Source organism: Thamnophis sirtalis, unplaced genomic scaffold (genome assembly GCF_051295495.1).
Source record: "Thamnophis sirtalis isolate CommonGarterSnake01/CBP01778 unplaced genomic scaffold, rThaSir2_p1.2 scaffold_15, whole genome shotgun sequence".
Classification (NCBI taxonomy): Eukaryota; Metazoa; Chordata; class Lepidosauria; order Squamata; family Natricidae; genus Thamnophis; species Thamnophis sirtalis.
Window position 1 is genome coordinate 17,614,382 of NW_028261395.1, and position 19,025 is coordinate 17,633,406.

Sequence of the window (19,025 nt, forward strand, 5' to 3'; positions counted from 1 at the left end):
CGCATTTAAATGTTTAAATGCATCCAATTCTTCCTTAATATTCAGGGAAACCAGTTTTAAGGGCTACCATAGAGAGAGGGAAATAGAACATATTTTAGATCTACTTGTGACTATTTTTTTAAAAAAATATACCATCAAATTTAGCAATAACATTCAGTGGATGTGATTTTATATCATGTGTAACCACTTCCTGCAATGTTAGCTATGTTGTAGAATAGCACATTCCTTTTTCCAAACCAATATAAATAACTAGACCAATTTTACAAAAGTCTAAAATAAAGAAATGACATGAGAATCCAGTCTTGACACCAGAGAATGAAAATAATAGCATTTGTTTCTTTGTTTTTATAAATCCACTTAGGTAAATATTTTCAATCTGATAAGAGTTCCTTCTAAAGCAGGCAGTGTCTTCTCCAGATCTTGTAGCATATCAAATGGATTCATTGGATCTGTTCCACAGGAGGAAAACGCCCATCTTCTCTACGCATGGGGTCCAACCAAAGGGTTAAGAAAGAGCAGGAATCCTTAATCCCACCCACCCATACAACTCTACAAACATGGCTTCCATGTAAAAACTCACAAACAATATACTTCCATTTGTCAACATGTACAACATTCCCTGAACTTGTTTTTAGTATCAGCATAAACTTGCAGGCCTTCCTCTCTCATCTCCACACCCTTAATTATTTGGCATCGTGCAACTTCTTTTTTTTTTCTAGGCACTGAAACATTTGGAATGTAACATTCTAACTTCAAAATCCTGTAAAGAAAAAAGAAGGAGGAAAAAATAAAATAGAAACAATGGTCCTGATACGGACATCACTAAAAGGAGGTTGATGTTGCATGCCCTGGTCTTCACCCATCAGCATGCAGAAAAAGGCTGGAGGTGCATGTGTCTCCTTCAAACAAAACAATGTTGAAAAACAATTCTCAAAACTCAGAGCAAGATTTCATCCAGCATTTTAACCAAAGACATATAGCGGCTTTACGTTCTAGGTGAACTCAATGTTTTCTAAGCCTCAGACTTCCTTTCGTTTCCCTTTACAATTGTGGTACAAAGAGTGAAGATCGATTGGTCTTTGTGGATAGTTTTTATCTTGGGAAATAAAAGCCGGACTTCACTGCATCAATATCAGAAATCAGTGTCTTAGCCAGGAAAATCCCAAATATCTAATGAAAAATGGGGGGTGGGGGAGAGAGGGATGGAGAGAGAGAGAGAAATCCAATTTAGAGTAGATAACTGATTTCACATATTTCCCCAAATAACAACAGAAACCAATATTATCTCATTGAATCTTTCATGTCCACAAGGCACAAATGACCAAATTATCCTACCTTGGAGACATTAGGCAAAGACCTAGTTTTCTGGAGAAGGCTCTGATCCTTGGAAAAGTGGAAGGAGGAAGAGGAACAGGGAGGAGGAGGAGGAAGGTGGATGGAGTCAGTTTCAGTGGTGGTGAGTGCACTACAGAAGATCTGAAGGATCAAGCCAGGGGCAGATTGTCATGTAGAACAGGAGTCTAGGCATGCCAGAAACAAGTGCAGTCCCATCCTCTCTCCATGGAACTGATCCCTGGTGCCCAAAGGTTTGGTGGCCGCTGATGTAAAAAATCTGTCTATGTGGTTGCTAAGAGTCAACACGGACCTGATGGCACATAATTGATATTTCATGTTGTTTCATGGCACACAAAGTGATTTGAATTCAAAATGTTCCACTTTCAAATGCCCCATTTCAACTGGGTTAAAAAATAGAAAGTAATGGGTGTCAGATTCTAAAGGTCTATGGATGTTCTTCATGGTTATCCCAAAGGTGTTTTTTTTTCCAAAAGACAATTTGACTTCCCACTTTTTAAAACATTTCACTTCTCATCCAAGAAGCTTCCTGAGAATTGAAGAAACTTCTTGGATGAGAAGCGAAACATTTTCAAAGGAGAAAAAAATAAGAAAGTCCAGTTGCCTTTTTGGGGGAAAAAGCACCTTTGGGACCAGGTTCTAAAGAAAGACCTTCTGGCTGAACCTCTGTCCTGATAGTTCTGAAACTGGAGATGATATTTCTCCAACTTTAAATGATACAGTGGTGTGTTTCCATACTCCTCTGCAGTCTTCTTCTCAAGCTTTTAGAGATGAAAGGAGGGACTGTGATAGGTATGAAATAGAATTGAAGAATTGAGAGATGCCTTCTGGACAGGGCTTGTTATAAATGTATGCAAAACAAGCCGAATTCAGAATAACCTGTTTTCAAACCTCAAGCAGTATGTTTTAACCCCACCAGAAATATTCTGAGCTCAAAACACTTCTAGTAAGATCAGAAAAACCTTGAAACCTGTGTTCAATAATGGAATATTAAAGGGGCATTTAGTCAATTATTATGGTTGAGGGAACTATTTAAATAAGCTAACAATGGAAAGTGAAGTAGGAACATGTAAGGAAAATGGCAGATGTTTAAACAACCACTGTTTTAATAACTGTCCATTAATAAATGGATATATTGCTCAAAAAAGTATAGAATGGTTTTGTCAATTTCTATGCTGCAATTCCATTTCCCTGCAGACATTTGCAATCCCAGGTTTAGAGAGATAGAGACTTTAGTCTCACTCGTATGACAAATCTTCACAATTTATGGGTAACTCCTAATATTTATAAGGGACGCGGTGGCTCAGTGGCTAAGATGCTGAGTTTGTTGATCAGAAAGGTCAGAGGTTTGGCGGTTTGAATTCCTAGCGCTGCGTAACAGAGTGAGCTCCCATTACTTGTCCCAGCTTCTGCCAACCTAGCAGTTCAAAAGCAAATAAAAATGCAAGTAAAAAAATAGGAACCACCTTTGGTGGGAAGGTAACAACGTTCTGTCAGCCTTTGGCATTTAGTCATGACGGCCAAGTGGAAGTCTCCTAACCACAGAGATGTCTTCAGACAGCTCTTTGGTTTTGAAACAGAGATGAACACTGCCCCCTAGAGTCGGGAACGACTAGCACATATGTGTGAGGGGAACTTTTACTTTACCTTACCTAATAATGGGATTCAGCTAACTAACTCTCTGCAGACTTTGTCTGGGAAAGCTGAGATATTTAAAAACAAAAATGTAAACCAAAAGCTCAATCACCCAGAAGCTATGAAAAGAAACCCTTTCTGTTATTGAAATAATTGAAATCTGTGGATTTTTACACAGTCATACCTCTAGAAAAGGTTTAATATATGGAGTCTAATATATGGAAGTTTCCCAAAGCATCATGCAGCTCAGTTCTTTCAACCTGGCCTTTACTATGGCCAAGAATTCATCGGTAGCAAAAGAATGGCAGTATAAAAAAAAGGAAGAGTGGTATACTTCCTCATTCTACATTGCATTCCACTTTAGATAAAGCTCAGCATCTTTGAATGACATCATTACATCTCTAACTTGGTGCCCCTCTGTAAGAAATACACAAATTGCAGTGGTGCTCAGAGGTATTGTTCTACAATTGTTCTGGACAATCGTTCCATGTTCAGGACAAAACTTCACATCAAGTCCTCTTTCCAAGGCTTCTTTTATTCTCAAAATAATGTTAGAAAATGATCCCCCCCAAGCTCATTTGGCCCACAAAACAAGACACATTGTGAAGTTTTCAGCTCAAACTCATTTGTAATGAAATGTGTTGCAGACTGTCTCTTACAGATGAAGGGAATGAGGGTCAATTCTTGGCAAGTTGGGAAATGCTTTAAATATGTAGCCTGCAGTCACTCACCTGCAATAATGAAATTGCAACGAAGGCTCCTGCAACGATATAAATATTTCTGGGCAGCCAGGCTTCCAGGGCAGCGATGCAGCCCCTTGTGAAGATTCGTTCCTCCCAATATGATAAAGACTAGAAGAAGAAAAGGAGATGAGTGAGATGGAGGACCCAAAGGAAGATTAGTACTTGGATGGAGACCCACCAAACAAATTCCAGAGCAAGAGAAGTTTTTGTTTTATTTATTTAAATTATTTTTGTTGGTTGGTTGGTTGTTAGGTAGGTAGGTAGGTAAGTTGATTAGTTGATTGGTTGGTTGGTAGGTGATTGCTGGGTTGACTGGTTAGTTGGTTGTTAGGGTGATTGGTAGATAGGAAGGTAGGTAGGTATGTAGGTAAGTTGGTTGGTTAGTAGGTTAGTAGGTTGATTGGCTGGCTGGCTGATTGGGGTGTGAGTATGGGTAGGTAGGTAGATTGGTTGGTTGGTTGAAAAATTCCTGAAGAAGACAATGGCAAACCATGTCTGTACCGTTGCCAAAAATACAGGTAGTCCTTGACTTATGACCATAATTGGGATCAGAATTTTCATTGTTAAGCCAGGCAATTGTTAAGTGAGATTTCACAACCATTTTTGCCATGGCTGTTAAGCAAATCACTGCACTTAGGTGAAACATGAACTTATTAAGCGAATCTGGCTTCCCTCATTCACTTTGCTTGTCAGAAGACAGTTGGGAAGTTTGCAAAGGCCAATCCAATCACGTGACCCGGGATGCTACAACCATCATATATACACGCCAGTTGCCATCACCTGGATTTTGATCATGTGACCATAGGGATGCTGACATGGTTGTAAGTCTGAGGACCAATTGTAAGTTATCTTTTTCAGCCCCGTTGCAACTTCAAATGATCGCTAAATGAATGATTGTAAGTTGAGAATTAGCTGTACTACCTGGATGTGAAACAACCAACCAATGTGGTGACATTCATATTTTTTTCCAATAAAAAGAATACTCAAACAACAAGAACAGGAAATGATCTGCTTTGCTTAATAAAAAGCTTACAATGGTTTTCCTACAAAAGCTAGTTTTAGCCAAGTAAACCTCATATTTGGGCCCTTTGCCAGCAAGTGTCATCAACACGATGGATATGTGTGTTACTCAGCAAAACTCCTCCAAACTGTTACCAACAATCTATCAGATAGCCAGAAATGAGCTGAATTGAACTGAATGGATGTGGACACAAATAACCATCCATGGACATTTCTTTGGGCAATCTTGGAGAGTGTCTCTTTCTTCCACCAACATCATCACCCTAAATATTTTTTGACTCAACCAAACCATCCTGCAGAACCCAAACAGCAGAAAGAAAATTGGTGGTTGCCAGACAGAAAGCAAAACTGAGAACAATTGGATTTTGGTGTGGGATTTAACTAGGCACCATGCCAGCTTGCCGTGATAAATAAAGGGGAGCTGGAGGAAAATGCTTCCCATCAATCCATAAGGGACAAGACAAAAAACCTATTGTGTATTTCTCAAAATTAAACATGGGAGGGAGCATTCTGAAAGTTAGCTTGATCCTTACAAGGCATCCAAAGCTCTAAGCAAAATGGCAATTTACCCCAGTTCTGAGAATCACAAGGTTCAAGGAACAAATCTGTTAAAACACTACAGGCCTCTGATGCTGCTTCAGTTCACCAGCTGTACAAAAAAAACCACACCACACCAGCAGGGAGGTAAGAAGTCTTCCATGCTTTAGAGCTGCAGTGGCGCAGTGGTTAGAATGTAGTACTGCAGGCTACTTCTGCTGCCTGCCGGCTGCCTGTAATTCAGCAGTTCAAATCTCACTAGGCTCAAGATTGACTCAGCCTTCCATCCTTCTGAGGTCGGTAAAATGAGGACATTGTTGGGGAAAAGAGGCTGACTCTGTAAATCACTTCAAGAGCGATTTACAAAGCACTGTGAAGCGGTATAAAAGTCTGCTATTGCTACTTAAGTCTGTGCTGAACCCAAATGACTGAAAGATCTACCCATTGGCCAAGCTGCTGGTGATTTGGTAAAGGCTAACAAAATGAAAGTGCAAAAATGAAATCAACGCCTTTCCTACACGGGAATTAACATGTTTCACCAGCTAATCGTTTGCTTTATTCCATTTTTTCCCCCAAGATCCCCTTTCTTCTACAACAGGGGTTCCCAATCCATGAACCAGCACCAGTCCCTGGCAGGCCAGTCCATGCAAACAAGCAAAGTCTCATCTGTGGGACATAGGCAGCATATGAAACCATTCCCCGCTCCGGTCCACAGAAAAACCCTCACTCCAGGGAACCAGTCCCTGCCCCCCAAAAGTTTGTGGGCCACTGTCTACAGAACACTGGGATGGTGAAAGGATGTGAGAAATGAGGGAAGGGAGAATTAAGAAATACTCACCATATTTCTGACATCGTAGCCACACTGGGTATTCACCACATTTTGCTGAAGGGAGAGAAGAAAAGGAGTTGACATAACTTCTCACAACGCTTTAGGGAAGAGATTTATTTCACCTTTTCACCAAGGATTCTCAATGACACCGTTTTTGCTCCAATTTTCCAACATAGCAATCACCCTCTGATTGTTGGATGCAGTGAAGCTCTGTAATCCTTTGCAGTTAATCTAAATCAATTCTGTAAATTGATCAATCTGGTAAAAAGTTTAAGCATCAAACAGGCTTCTCTGGCATTGCAAATAAGGGAACATCCACATCGGTCATTCGTAGATGGCTGTACAGTTGTTAAATTCATACATCTGCAAATGTTAACATACTGACTAGGGAGCCCTCAAACAGCAAAACACAGGACAGGACAGGACGTTGGATCAACCAATCAACAGGTGTGACGAGCATCTGTACACAATGCCCAGTTGGGCCTTGGGAGGTGTTTGCATTGACCCATCTGTGGCCATCTGCAACCAATGCTAACCCTAACCCTTTGCAGTATAGGTATGTAGCAAGAGTTATGGGCAGTTGTGGGCAATTCTATCAATCAGCCTTTTACGCATGTGGCATGATCAATTCTTATGCCAGAGACCAAAGCTGAAACATGTTTAGTGTTCCTGGAAAATGATGATGTAGCATCCATTTATTTTCAATGTATCATTTGTGGATTTTTTGATTTAAAAAATACGGATAAGGAACAAGTAAAAAAATGTATGATAAAGAGAGCCAAAACACACACCCTGCACAGGTGCACAAGCCTCACTGAAGCTTCCAGGAGGCATATTGGGCCGTTTTTCTCTCTCCTGAAGCCTCTAGAGGGTTCAAGAGGCAAAAAACAGCCCAGCGTGCAAACCAGAAGTCCATTCCCAAACTTCTGGTTTGTGAGTTGGGCCATTTTTTGCCCTCCAGAGGCTTCCCTGAGGGCAGAAAATGGCCAAAAATCAAGGCCGAAAATCAGGTGGCTAGCGCACGCATGTGTGCTGGAGCTGACAGGGCAACACCTCCTGTGCCCTCAGAAATGGCTCCACATACCATCTGTGGCACACATGCCATAGGTTTGCCATCACAGGTCTAGAATATATAAAGGGGCATCAAATTTATGTTGACAATGATGGGATATTTTGTCATTATTTGGTGAACGCGTAAAAAAACCTGTAAAATTCTGGATTTTGATATATACCCTGAGTCAGAAGATTTTAAAGATTAATATGTAATTGAGGCCAGAAGTCTTCCTCTTGGGACTGATGGACAATCCATGTAAATAAAGCAATGGAACTTTGTTTTTATATATGATAACCACAACAAAGTTACTGTATGCACAAAGATAGATTTGGTATTGTCCACAATAGAGGAATGGTTGGTGAAGATGATGGAAATTGCTGAAATAGCTAAATTGACTTCTTTGATTAGAGAAAAGCTGTTGAGACCCTAGAAAAATGCAGAGAAGAACAACAAAGATGATTAGGGGATGGGAGGATAAAATATATGAAGAATGGTTGCAGGAATTATTAGGTCTTGTCTAATGAAAAGAAGGACCAGAGAGGACATGATAACAGTGCTCCAATATCTGAGGGGTTGTCACAAAGGAGAGGTGGTCAACCTATTTTCCAAAGCACCTGAAAGCAGGACAACAATTAATGGATGGAAACTAAGGAGAAATTTCCTGGCAGTGAGAACAATGAATCAGTGGAACAGAAGTTCCCTCCAGAAGTTGTGGATGCTCCATCACTGGAGGTTTTAAAAAGAGATTGGACAACCATTTGTCTGAAATGGGATAGGGTTTCCTGCCTGATCAAGGGTTCAGATTAGACTATTGAAAGTCTTCTAGTCCTTCTCTCCATGAACACCTTGCTTAGGCAGGAAACTCTATACCATTCCAGAAAAATGGTTGTCCAATCTGTCTGAAAACTTTCAATGTTAGAGCAATCCAGAATTTCTGGAGGCAAGTTGTTCCACTGATTCATTATTCTCACTGTCAGGAAATTTCTCCTTAGTTCTAGGTTGCTTCTCTCTTTGATTAGTTTCCATCCGTTGTGTCTTGTCTTGTCTTCAGGTGCTTTGGAGAATAAGTTGGGGCAAGGAGACAGGAAGTAGCTCACTGCAGGATCTGGGATACAACAGGAAAAGGGGACTCCGCATCTTTCCCGACTTTTGCTCGCACTGCTACAGTTGAAATAAATGTTGAGGTTCCAATCGTTTGGACTCTGAGCACCACAACATTGGTTCTGCAAGAGAGGAAACAAAAGAGAGAAAATGCATTTGAGCATCTGATATACACAACAACTACGGAGAGAGAGCATGAAGAAGGTAAGCAACATCAGACTGCTTTAGAACAGCATTCCACAGCAGAAGCTAGACAACAAAATCAACATAGCATCCTAGGAAAAGCAATGAATCAGAATACAGCTGGAAGGGACCATGGAGGTCTTCTAGTCCAGTTCCCTGATCAAGCATTTACCATTAAAAAACAGGTGGCTGTCCAATCTTTTCTTAAAAGCCTCCAGTGATGAAGCACCAGCAACTTTTGAAGGAAAGCTGTTCCATTGTCCTCACTGTTAGGATTTATAAAGTGGTACTAATACTGCACGTGATTTTGGTTCTGTGCTTCTGATTATACAATCAAGCACTATTAGCTTTTTTGCCTGCTGCCGCACATGTCTGGCTCATGTTTAAGTGATTGTTCACTAGGACTCTAAGGTCCCACTCACAGTTACTGTTTTTGAGTAAGCTATACTTGTACCTTTGGTTTTTCTTGTCTACATGTAAAACCTTGCTTCTGGTAGTATGACCTACCAGAAAAATGGGACTTATGACCTGGATCCAAATTTCAAGTGTCGCCCTGCCACCATAATAACATGGCCACACTTCAGATACTTAGCACATAGCCATATTTTTGGTCATTTGTAGTGTCCCCTGGTCACATGACCCCATGTTGTGATGGTTTTGTCTTCCTTCCAGTTTTGGATTTCCTTCCAGTTTTCTGCAAAACCGCACTCTTGCACACAATGGGTTTTGGCTAAACCACTGTAGCATTCACTTAGCACCACTTTATTTGCTTAATGACCTCTGTAAAGATTTTTAAATCACGTGACTGACCTGTTTTATGACCATCACAACTTACAACTATAATGGGTAGGCTTCATTATATTCGTAACTCAAGGATGTAATAATTTAATTTAATTTAAAACAAAATGTGATGTAGATCAGCCACAGTTAACCCAACAACCTACCATTTTTTGCAATGAATCAATGAGGTTCTGCAAGTCAATGTCATCTCTGTAGGCCTTAATGTTGTTTTTGAAGAAAGTTTCTACTCGGTCTTTCACCCAGTCCTGGAACAAGAACGCCAGAACAGCCAAGGCCAACTCCAGAATGAAAATAACGACAATGGTCCCACAGAACTACAGCAAAGAAAGAAGGAATGGAGAGAGAAAAAGAGACAACCAATTTTAGGAAGGGGAAGAATGCGTCCATCACAAACAGAAGGCCAGTTGAGGGATTCTTGGTGCTCTCTGAACTTGGTTGCAGATGTTTCATGACCCAAACTAGGTAACATCATCAGTGCTAGTCATCATCATGAACCTCAACTAGTTTACCTAGTTTGGGACATGAAACGTCTGCAAGAAGACAACCAAGCTCAAAGAGCACCAAGGATTCCTCATTTCAACTCTGAGCTACAAATATTCTCCTGTATTGGGAGCCAGTTGGTTTTCAACAGTGCTCCAGGGAATTCAAGATGATCTTTAGGAGATTTAACAGATTTAACAGATTAACAAAGTTGGAAGGGATCTTGTAGCTCATCTAGTCCAACCCACCACCACCCAAGCAGGAGACCCTACACAATTTCTGACAAACGGCAGTCAAATATCTTCTTGAAAGTCTCAAGTGATGAAGCTCCCACAATTTCTGAAGGCAACTTCTGTTCCATTGGTTGATTGTTCTCACTGTCAGAAAGTTTCTTGTTTCTAGGTTGAATCCCTTCTTGGTCAATTTCCATCCATTATTCCTTGTCGGGCCTTCAGGTGATTTTGAAAATGGCTTGACCCCCTCCTCTCTGTGGCAGCCCCTCAAATATTGGAACACTGTCTCCCCTGGCCTTTCTCTTCACTAGACGAGCCATGTCCGGTTCCTGTAACCATTCTTCATACGTTTTAGTCCACTAATCATCCTGGTTGCTCTTCTCTGCACTCTTTCTAGAGTCTCAACATCTTTTTTATAGTGTGGTGACCAAAACTAGACGCAGTACCCTAGCTGTGGTCTTACCAGGGCTTTATAGATGCCGCTCTGGGAGTACGCTCTATGGTTGTGGGCTGCAGAGTGTACAACCATAGAGCGTACTCTCAGAGCGGCATCTGTCCTCTGTTGCGGCTTCCAAAGCACAGAGGTAGGATACCGCTCTGGGAGTACACTCTACATAGAGCATACTTCCAGAGTGGCATCCGTCCTCCGTGCTTTGAAAGCCGCAAAAAAACCCAAGTGGTGGGCGGCGCCAGCAGTGGAGATGCCCTGGCTCTGTAGATACTGTAGAGTTAGCCAAGGGCATCATGAGCCTGCAAGTCGCGCGAGCGGGGAGCAGAAAAGCCACTTGCACAACCCCCCTCTCCAGCCATGCAGAGCCCAATTCACTCACCTAGGGGCATTCCGAAGACGCCCAGCCACGGAGGGCTGTGAACAGGTGCTTGCATTGCTTGGTGCTTTCCGGGTACCGCTAGGTCGGTCAGTGGCACTGTGCCTGGCTGGAAAGGGGGGTTGCCGGGCAGCTGCTCGCGAGCGTGGTCACCTCATGGCTGCTGTGTTGCTGCTGCGACAGCGCAACACAGCCATTCGACCCCGAGGCTCTGCCCGGCTCTTTGGGAGCCCGGTCACAAGGGAGAAGCCGCCCGGCAACCCAAAAACACTAAGCCCCCCCCCCCCCTTAATAAGCCTAAGGCCATATTTCGTGGGTCAAAAAAATATAAGATCCTGTCATATTTTGGGGAAAACATGGTGTGTTGAAAAATGAAATAAGACTGGTTTGGCATGATCTGTTTTTAACAAACCCGTGCTGGCTGCTAGTTATTACTTTACTCATTTCTAGGTGTTGGCAGATCTGTTTTTTAATTTTCTTTTCCAGTATTTTCCCTGGTATTGATGTTAGGCTGATTAGTACAGACCAATCTAACCTGAGTCTGGTTTTTTTTTTTCCCTTTTGGAAGGTGGGAACCACATCAGCTCTTTTCCAGTCCTCTGGAAAGGTCATCAGCAATTTAATGGGAAGATTATTCCATGGAATTGGCCAACCACATGGAAAGGATCAAACTGCTCCAATTAATTGAGGGTGTAGATAATTCCCGGCTGTGATATATCTTGGCTGTTCCCCATGATTTTTTTAAGATAATTTTTTAGTTTGGCTCTGGATTTTATAGATGGAAAAGGTTCCCCCAAAGACAAAATGTCTGAAAATCAAGAAAAAAAGGCATCTGTCTATTTTCACAAGGAAAATAAAAAACTCGCCATGACCTCTCCACCCCAGGAAAACCTCCTGCATGGTGGCATCAACTAACACCCCATGCTTTGCTTGTAGCAATCTTCAAAATCTATTAAGGTATCGTGCCATAATTCACAGCCTTGGACAACAAGGAAAGCTAGATAGAGAAAATTGCTTCTTTGAAAAAAATGGGAGCAGGTCTGTAATAACGCATATGTCAGATTGATTTGAGCCAGGAGACAAACTGAATTGGTAACAAAGAGAGAAACTGAGGCCTTTGAAGCTGCTTGCCATTCTTTTTTGTTTCTTCTACCTCGCGGTTGATCGGCCAATTAATGTGCATCCCAAAGAGGCAATATTGTTACAGTTAGGATTCAAATTTTGCTTCATTTTATGTTTTATCGCTGCAGAAGCTTCGCTTTCAGCAATTTCCAAGATATAAAATTGCAGTAAATAAATAAGTGGATAAATGCAACAGAAAAGTATAGCGTCATAGTGATGGCCAATCACTTTACCTATCAAAAAGAAGGCCTCTTCTCTGATATTCTGAAAAATTGGGATTGTGCTGAAATGGATAGATTAACCTTAAAAATTAAAGATAAAGAAGACTCGAAATATGGAATACATTTTATGAATGGATAGTGACAAGAGGTAGAAATGAGAGGGAAAATAAGTTTACGAATGTCAATAAATGTTAGTCTGACTATAGTAAGGGAAAATTGTAACTAGGCTAATGTAAGTAGAAATTTAATTAAAGTTCTTTTTTTTCTTTTTTGGTCATACCACTAGTTACCGTTATTATATTATTTTTATTGTTATTAGCCTGTGTGTTAAGATCTACTATCAACTTTTTTTGGCTCTGCTTTATTTGCAATTGTTATCTTGACATAGCACTGTCTTTTCAATTAAAATAATGAAAAATAATGAAAACGCCCCATTGGGACAGCCATGACCTGGGTGGCTGAGAATCTTCAGTTGGCTAATATTATTAGGAACATTCAAGGTATGAATTCAATTGCCCCAACAAGGCAAAAACAAAACCTCATGCTTAGGTTTGGTGGAAGGGTTTCTCAGTCATACTGAATTCTAAGAATTTGTTTAAAGAATGTAGGCTGAAACTACTTTCTCATGTAAGTGAGTTTGTGCTCAGACTTTGAAACCTGGTTTGATTCTGTACTTTATTTTCTCCTATAGAGACAACCACACAAAGAGCTTAATCTCTTTTCCAGAATAATTCGAAACAGAAACGAATATAGCAATAGCAGTAGACTTATATACCGCTTCATAGGGCTTTCAGCCCTCTCTAAGCGGTTTACAGAGAGTCAGCATATTGCCCCCAACAATCTGGGTCCTCATTTTACCCACCTCGGAAGGATGGAAGGCTGAGTCAACCCTGAGCCGGTGAGATTTGAACCGCTGAACTGCTGATCTAGCAGTAGCCTGCAGTGCTGCATTTAACCACTGCGCCACCTTGGCTCAATATGTATCATACCAGTGACATTAGCAGCAATCTAATTACATATACTTCCTTATATATTTGATCACCTGGTTCTTTCCAATTGTGCTGGGATTACAACCCCCAGTATTCCCAAAAGGAGAACCAAAGGTTGAGTAGTCTGAAAACTACTTTGAGAAAGTCATGTTCAATGAAAATTAAAATTTTCTAAGGCGTTGTTCAGAAGTTTCCAACTAAGTGACAGCCTTTCAGTAATGCTGTTAGAATTAGTATGCAAAGAAATAGATGGCCATTAGGTGGCAGGAATGTTGCTGCCATCTGATGGTGGTTTGGACTTTTGGATAGGGTAGTCCAGTTCTGCACAAGTGGTTCTCCCCCCGCCCCTGACAAAAATACATCAGAGTCCGGCAACTTACAAATTTCAAAAGGCAAATATTTTCACGCAGGGCTCCCACGCAGCCGGCAAACCCCAGAATGAACATCACCCCTCCAACGAACAAGATAAGGAACACAGGATCAAAGCCATGCAGGCGAGTCATTTTGGATAGGTCAGACAGCACACCCTAAAATGGAACACAAACAAACAAGGATGAAGTCCTGCTGAAGCTTCACATGTGACAAACAATGCAGACATTCCCAATGACAATCCAAAGTGCCATGAGCATGCCAGTGTTCTACAAAAGTACAGAAAATGTTTAACCTTCTGACCACAAGTGCAAAGTCCTATTTTCCAAGAGTTTCACTTCATTTACTATCTTTTTTTTTAAAAAAAATTGTTTTATTTAAAACAAATATAACATCCTTCTTTACATACTGTAGAAAGTGTATCAGTTGGTTACAAAAAGACTTTCGTGCATTTCTTCCACAGTCAACAAACATAATTCATATTAACTCAAGTATTTTAACTCAAATATTTATACATATCACCATTATATCTCCATTTTCATTTGACTATAATTGTTTAAGCGTCCTTCATCATAAAATATACCAAAATTTAATACATAACCACATACTGGCCTTTCAATTACTATTTCTAAAATCCTCCATTAACACTAAATCCTTATGTCCTATTCTAGCTAAACATCCATAATATTTAATAATAAAGTTTTCTAATCCTCTTTTCCAAATCACTGTTTAAAATTTACATCCAGTTTCCTTATGTTATACCCATACCTATATATATGTTGTTATTCTTATCGATCCTTTATTTGACTATATCCTGTATCATAATATTTTCCCCCTAATAATCAAAACTTTAACTGTATCTAGATTGGTTCTTTTTTTATTAACCTTGATGTATAATCCAAAGGGATTTCTAATCCTCCTTACATGGGTACCATTCAATATTCATATCCAATTATACTCATCATAACACTACACATTGTATACATTAGTAACATTACTAGTAACATTATCAATTATTTATTTAAACTATATCTATTGTCAATAAATTTCACTAGGTTTAACTAGTTTTAAATTCTATTCTTCCGTCTATCAACCTGTATCTTTCCAATAGCAAAACAGTCTCATATCTTCTGCCATTTGTAGTGCCAGTCCTCTAATCATCTTCTTGATCAACTTTGTATGGATTCCTCTTAGCAACTCCTTGCTTATAAGATCTCTCGTTTAATATTGATGCCCTTCTTCTGTTTCTTTAGTCAGCTTATCTTTCATTGTCAGTAGTGTTATCAATACTATTGCTAATAAAATTTCTCTCTTTAAATCCATAGATTCTTTGGGTTTTTTTTTCTTCTTTTGTATCTTGCCCTCTGGGATAAATTTCGCCTACATTTAATTCCTCTTTCAGTATTCCACTCTTTCCATTTTCAGAGACAAACCAATCACCATAAATATCAGCAGGTTTAATCTCTTTATATTCATTTTCCACTTCACTTTTTTGAGTTTTAACCACCACGTTTTGCATTTGATAAACATCCTCAACGTCTTCATCATATTTTGCTGTTATATGCTCTAAGTCTTCCAGCTTCTTCTCTATCCTCTCATATGTATTTGATAATTTCTGTATTTCTGAAAATATCTTTTGCAAGCTTAAGATTTGTGTTTGCTTTTGAAATTGTGCAATTCTCTCCAGCTAACAAACACAGCTGCTCTAGCTTGGAAGGTTAATAAAATGAAACATAGATTCACAAAAAGTTTTATTTTCACTTTTCTCTGGTTAAAGATATAAAGATATACTTCAAAGGGACATCTGTATGCTTCCCTTCTTATCACTCTCTATAACCAAGCAGTGCCAAGCCAAAACAATCTGTGAAAGGAAAAAAATGTTCCATTTCCAATACACAAATTCCAATACACAAACCTTCCAGCCTGCCAGTAGCAGTGTTATTGTTGCAAATTTCCTTATTTCTTTTGTATCTTTTTTGTATTTCAAGTTAGAAAAAAGAGTCCAATCTTTAAATGGGTTAGAAAAACACCCACAGCAATGAAAGAGGAAAACTTTAGTCCAACGCTCCGGCTATTGAGAAATAACAGCGATAGATTCCAGGCGACCAGGACCCCGAACATGACAACGGAGGGGTCCTTGCAAGCGATCAACATTCAGGCTTCCTGGGGAGGTAATTATTTGAGGAGGGGGCTGCCTTCGGGTGGCCCCTGGACGGCGTTACCTCCCTCGGTGATTTTTCCTTCGAACAGCTGGGCGGCGGCGGTGGCGGCGTTGCGCGAGCGGCGGCAGCTTCGGCCCCGCTGCCTCAGGAGGCTGCCCCGCTACCCTGGGAGGCTTGATTCGTGCCCTGAACAGAGGGTAGGGAACTGTATGGAAGTGCCTGTTTGGATTGGAGGACTGACTCTCTACCCTCACCGCAACTTTGGTGCTTTGTACTACGGCCCTACTGATTGCTCCCTTTCGAACAGCTGGGCGGCGGCGGTGGCGGCGTTACACGAGCGGCGGTGGCTTTGGCCCCGCTGTCTCAAGAGGCTGCCCCGCTACCCTGGGAGGCTTGATTTGTGCCCTGAACAGAGGGTAGGGAACTGTATGGAAGTGCCTGTTTGGCCTAGAGGACTAGCTCTTTACCCCCACCGCAACTTTGCTGCTTTGTACTGCGGCCCTGCTGATTGCTTCCTTTCCCCCTGGCACGGCATCTCCTTTGTGTTTTGCCGCTGCTTTCACTGGGCTCTGCAACGTTTTATTTATCATCTATCCACCTGGACTGTGATCCCAGGATTTCAACGACAAGCTCTTTGTTGTGTTGGGTACCATCTGTTGCTGCTGCTGCCTCAGGAGGGCCACGTTAGGCAAAATCGTCCACCGGATCATCTTGCATTGGACACCATTGCTCCGGAAAGGCAGCATATGTGGACCTCTGACTCCCTCCAGTGGCCATTACCGACACTTCCTCCATCTTTTGGCTGGTTTCATCATTTTTACCATCTTTATCATCTTTACCGCCTCTTTAATTACCATCTACTTACCCCTCCTATAATTACATCTATAATTACATCTGTTGGGCCTCTCCACATACGAACTAACTATACCCATCTGGTTAATACTACCCCTCGTCGTCCCAGGGAAACCATCTCAACTACCCAGACTTTGCCTTTACTGACATTATTGACAAATCGGACTTTAACATCTTTGACGATTTCTTTTAATCGCCTGGACTTTTGGGACCTTCCCAACTACATAAGAAGGGAAGAAAGGCTACTTCCCCTTCTATATATACTCTTTTATAAGATCTACGCACGCTGCGCAAACTTTTAAATGGTATGGTGAGTGCATGTGATTGTATGTGTGAATTGGATGATCCCACTTTTATTACCCTATGACTCTTGTATTTTATGTGTTTTTTAATTATTACGTGGGGACTGCTTGAGTGTATAAATGAGTGTGCTTGATTCGGAGGACCTGCCGGGAATTGCGGGGGCTATGGGGGTGGCTGAGGGGACTAAAGATACGGGAGAGGGTCGGGGTATTGCGGTCGTGACAGGGAGGGGCAGATACGGCGGGGACTTTAGGGCAGGCCATTACCGGGGAAGGAGGGTTCGCTACATCACAGAGATCCCTCCTTCCGGCCCTAGGAGCCCCACTCCAAGACCAGATGGCGCAAGTAATCAGGACCCTGGTCTCAGGCTGTTGTCGCTAAATGCCAGGTCTGTTGTACATAAAGCACCTCTCGTCCGGGACTTAATTTTGGACGAGAGGGCAGACCTGGCATGTATTACTGAGACCTGGCTGGGCCCAGAGGGAGGAGTCCCCCTTGTAGAACTGTGCCCAGAAGGTTTTCAGGTGCTGCATCAGCCGAGAGCCCAGGGAAGGGGTGGGGGTGTGGCCGCTGTTATCCGGGAGTCGTTAGTTCCTCGTAGGGTCCCTGCTCCGGAGATTGTCGGGTGTGAGTCTTTGCTGTTAAAGTTGGACCTCAAGGGTCAAGTGGGTTTGCTGCTAACGTACCTGCCTCCCAACAGCGTTGCAGCAGCCCTCCCCTCGCTCCTCGAGTCAGTAGCCGAGCTGGCAATTGAGTTCCCTAGGTTGATGGTCCTGGGGGACTTTAATTTGCCGTCGCTCGGTGAAAACTCTGATGGGGCGCAGGAGTTCATGGCTTCCATGACAGCCATGGGCTTGACTCAAGTAATCCGAGGCCCAACCCATTCAGCGGGACACATGCTTGACCTCGTATTTCTCTCGGAGCAGTGGATGTGTGATCTTGGTCTGAGGGGGAGTGACATCATACCCCTGTCGTGGTCAGACCATTGCCTACTGAGGCTCGACTTCCGGAGGCCAAACCCCCACTGTAGGGAGGAGGAACCGACCAGGTGGTTCCGCCCCAGGCGTCTTATGGAGCCAGTAAGGTTCCAGACAGAGCTTGGGGTTATTCCTGATACTTTCGCCCACAGTCCGGTAGAGACTCTGGCTGCTGCGTGGCATTCGGCAGCGTCAGAGGCCCTCGACCGGATTGCGCCACTGCGGCCCCTCCGAGGCGGCGGATCCCGGAGACCCCCTTGGTTCACCGAGGAGCTCCGGGAGATGAAGCGCCAGAGGAGATGCCTAGAGCACCGTTGGAGGTCCGATAAGTCCGCATCGAACCGAGCAATGGTAACCACCTGCACCAGGGAATATACTAGGGCACTTAGGGCAGCTAAAAGATCACACATAGCCTCCCTGGTCGCATCCGCTGAGTCTCGCCCAGCCGCCCTGTTTAGGATAACCCGCTCCCTATTGAACAAAAGGGAGGCGGGGGAACCCTTGCAGGGCAGAGCTGAAGAATATGCCCAATTCTTAGCGGACAAAATTGCTCGGTTTCGGACGGACTTGGACTCCTCACCCGCAGTTCCAGCCGAGACTCAGGGGGACCAAGTTCAACAGCTCTGGGTTGAGTTTCAGGAGGTTACCCCCGGGGATGTGGACAAGGCCATGAGAGCTGTGAGTTCCTCCACCTGTGCTCTGGATCCGTGTCCCTCATGGCTGGTTTCTAACTGCAGTGAGGTGACACGAGGCTGGATCCAGGCGGTTGTAACTGCCTCTCTTCGGGAGGGGAACTTCCCCGCCGCACTGAAAGCGGCGGTGGTGAGACCCCTCCTGAAGAAGCCATCCCTAGATCCAGCTGTCCTTAACAACTATCGCCCGGTCTCCAACCTCCCCTTTTTGGGGAAGGTTGTTGAGAAGGTGGTGGCCTTCCAGCTCCAACGGTCCTTGGAGGAAGCAGACTACCTAGACCCCTTCCAGTCAGGCTTCAGACCCGGTTACAGCACTGAAACCGCCTTGGTCGCATTGATGGATGATCTTTGGAGAGCCAGAGATGAAGGACATCCCTCCATCCTGGTCCTCCTTGACCTCTCAGCGGCTTTCGATACCATCGACCATGGTATCCTTCTGCAAAGACTGCGGGAGGTGGGAGTGGGAGGCACCGTGTTACGGTGGTTCTCCTCCTACCTCTCGGACAGGTCGCAGTCGGTGTTAGTGGGAGGGCAGAGATCGT

At 42.7% G+C, this 19,025-nt stretch overlaps 1 protein-coding gene across 2 annotated transcripts in view; it reads right to left on the reverse strand.

Moving 5' to 3' along the window:
* Positions 1 to 316: 316 nt before the first annotated feature.
* TSPAN14 (tetraspanin 14) overlaps positions 317 to 19,025 on the reverse strand; it is an 87,948-nt gene continuing 69,239 nt past the window's right edge. For both annotated transcript variants that reach the window (XM_087702353.1, XM_087702354.1), the window contains exons 4-9: positions 13,509 to 13,655; positions 9,400 to 9,570; positions 8,269 to 8,394; positions 6,127 to 6,171; positions 3,720 to 3,839; positions 317 to 1,170 (exon numbers count right to left, since the gene is read on the reverse strand). In XM_087702353.1, the coding sequence (XP_087558479.1) occupies positions 1,093 to 1,170; positions 3,720 to 3,839; positions 6,127 to 6,171; positions 8,269 to 8,394; positions 9,400 to 9,570; positions 13,509 to 13,655 (687 nt within the window). In that variant the 3' untranslated portion in view covers positions 317 to 1,092. The remainder of the gene's footprint in view (positions 1,171 to 3,719; positions 3,840 to 6,126; positions 6,172 to 8,268; positions 8,395 to 9,399; positions 9,571 to 13,508; positions 13,656 to 19,025) is intronic.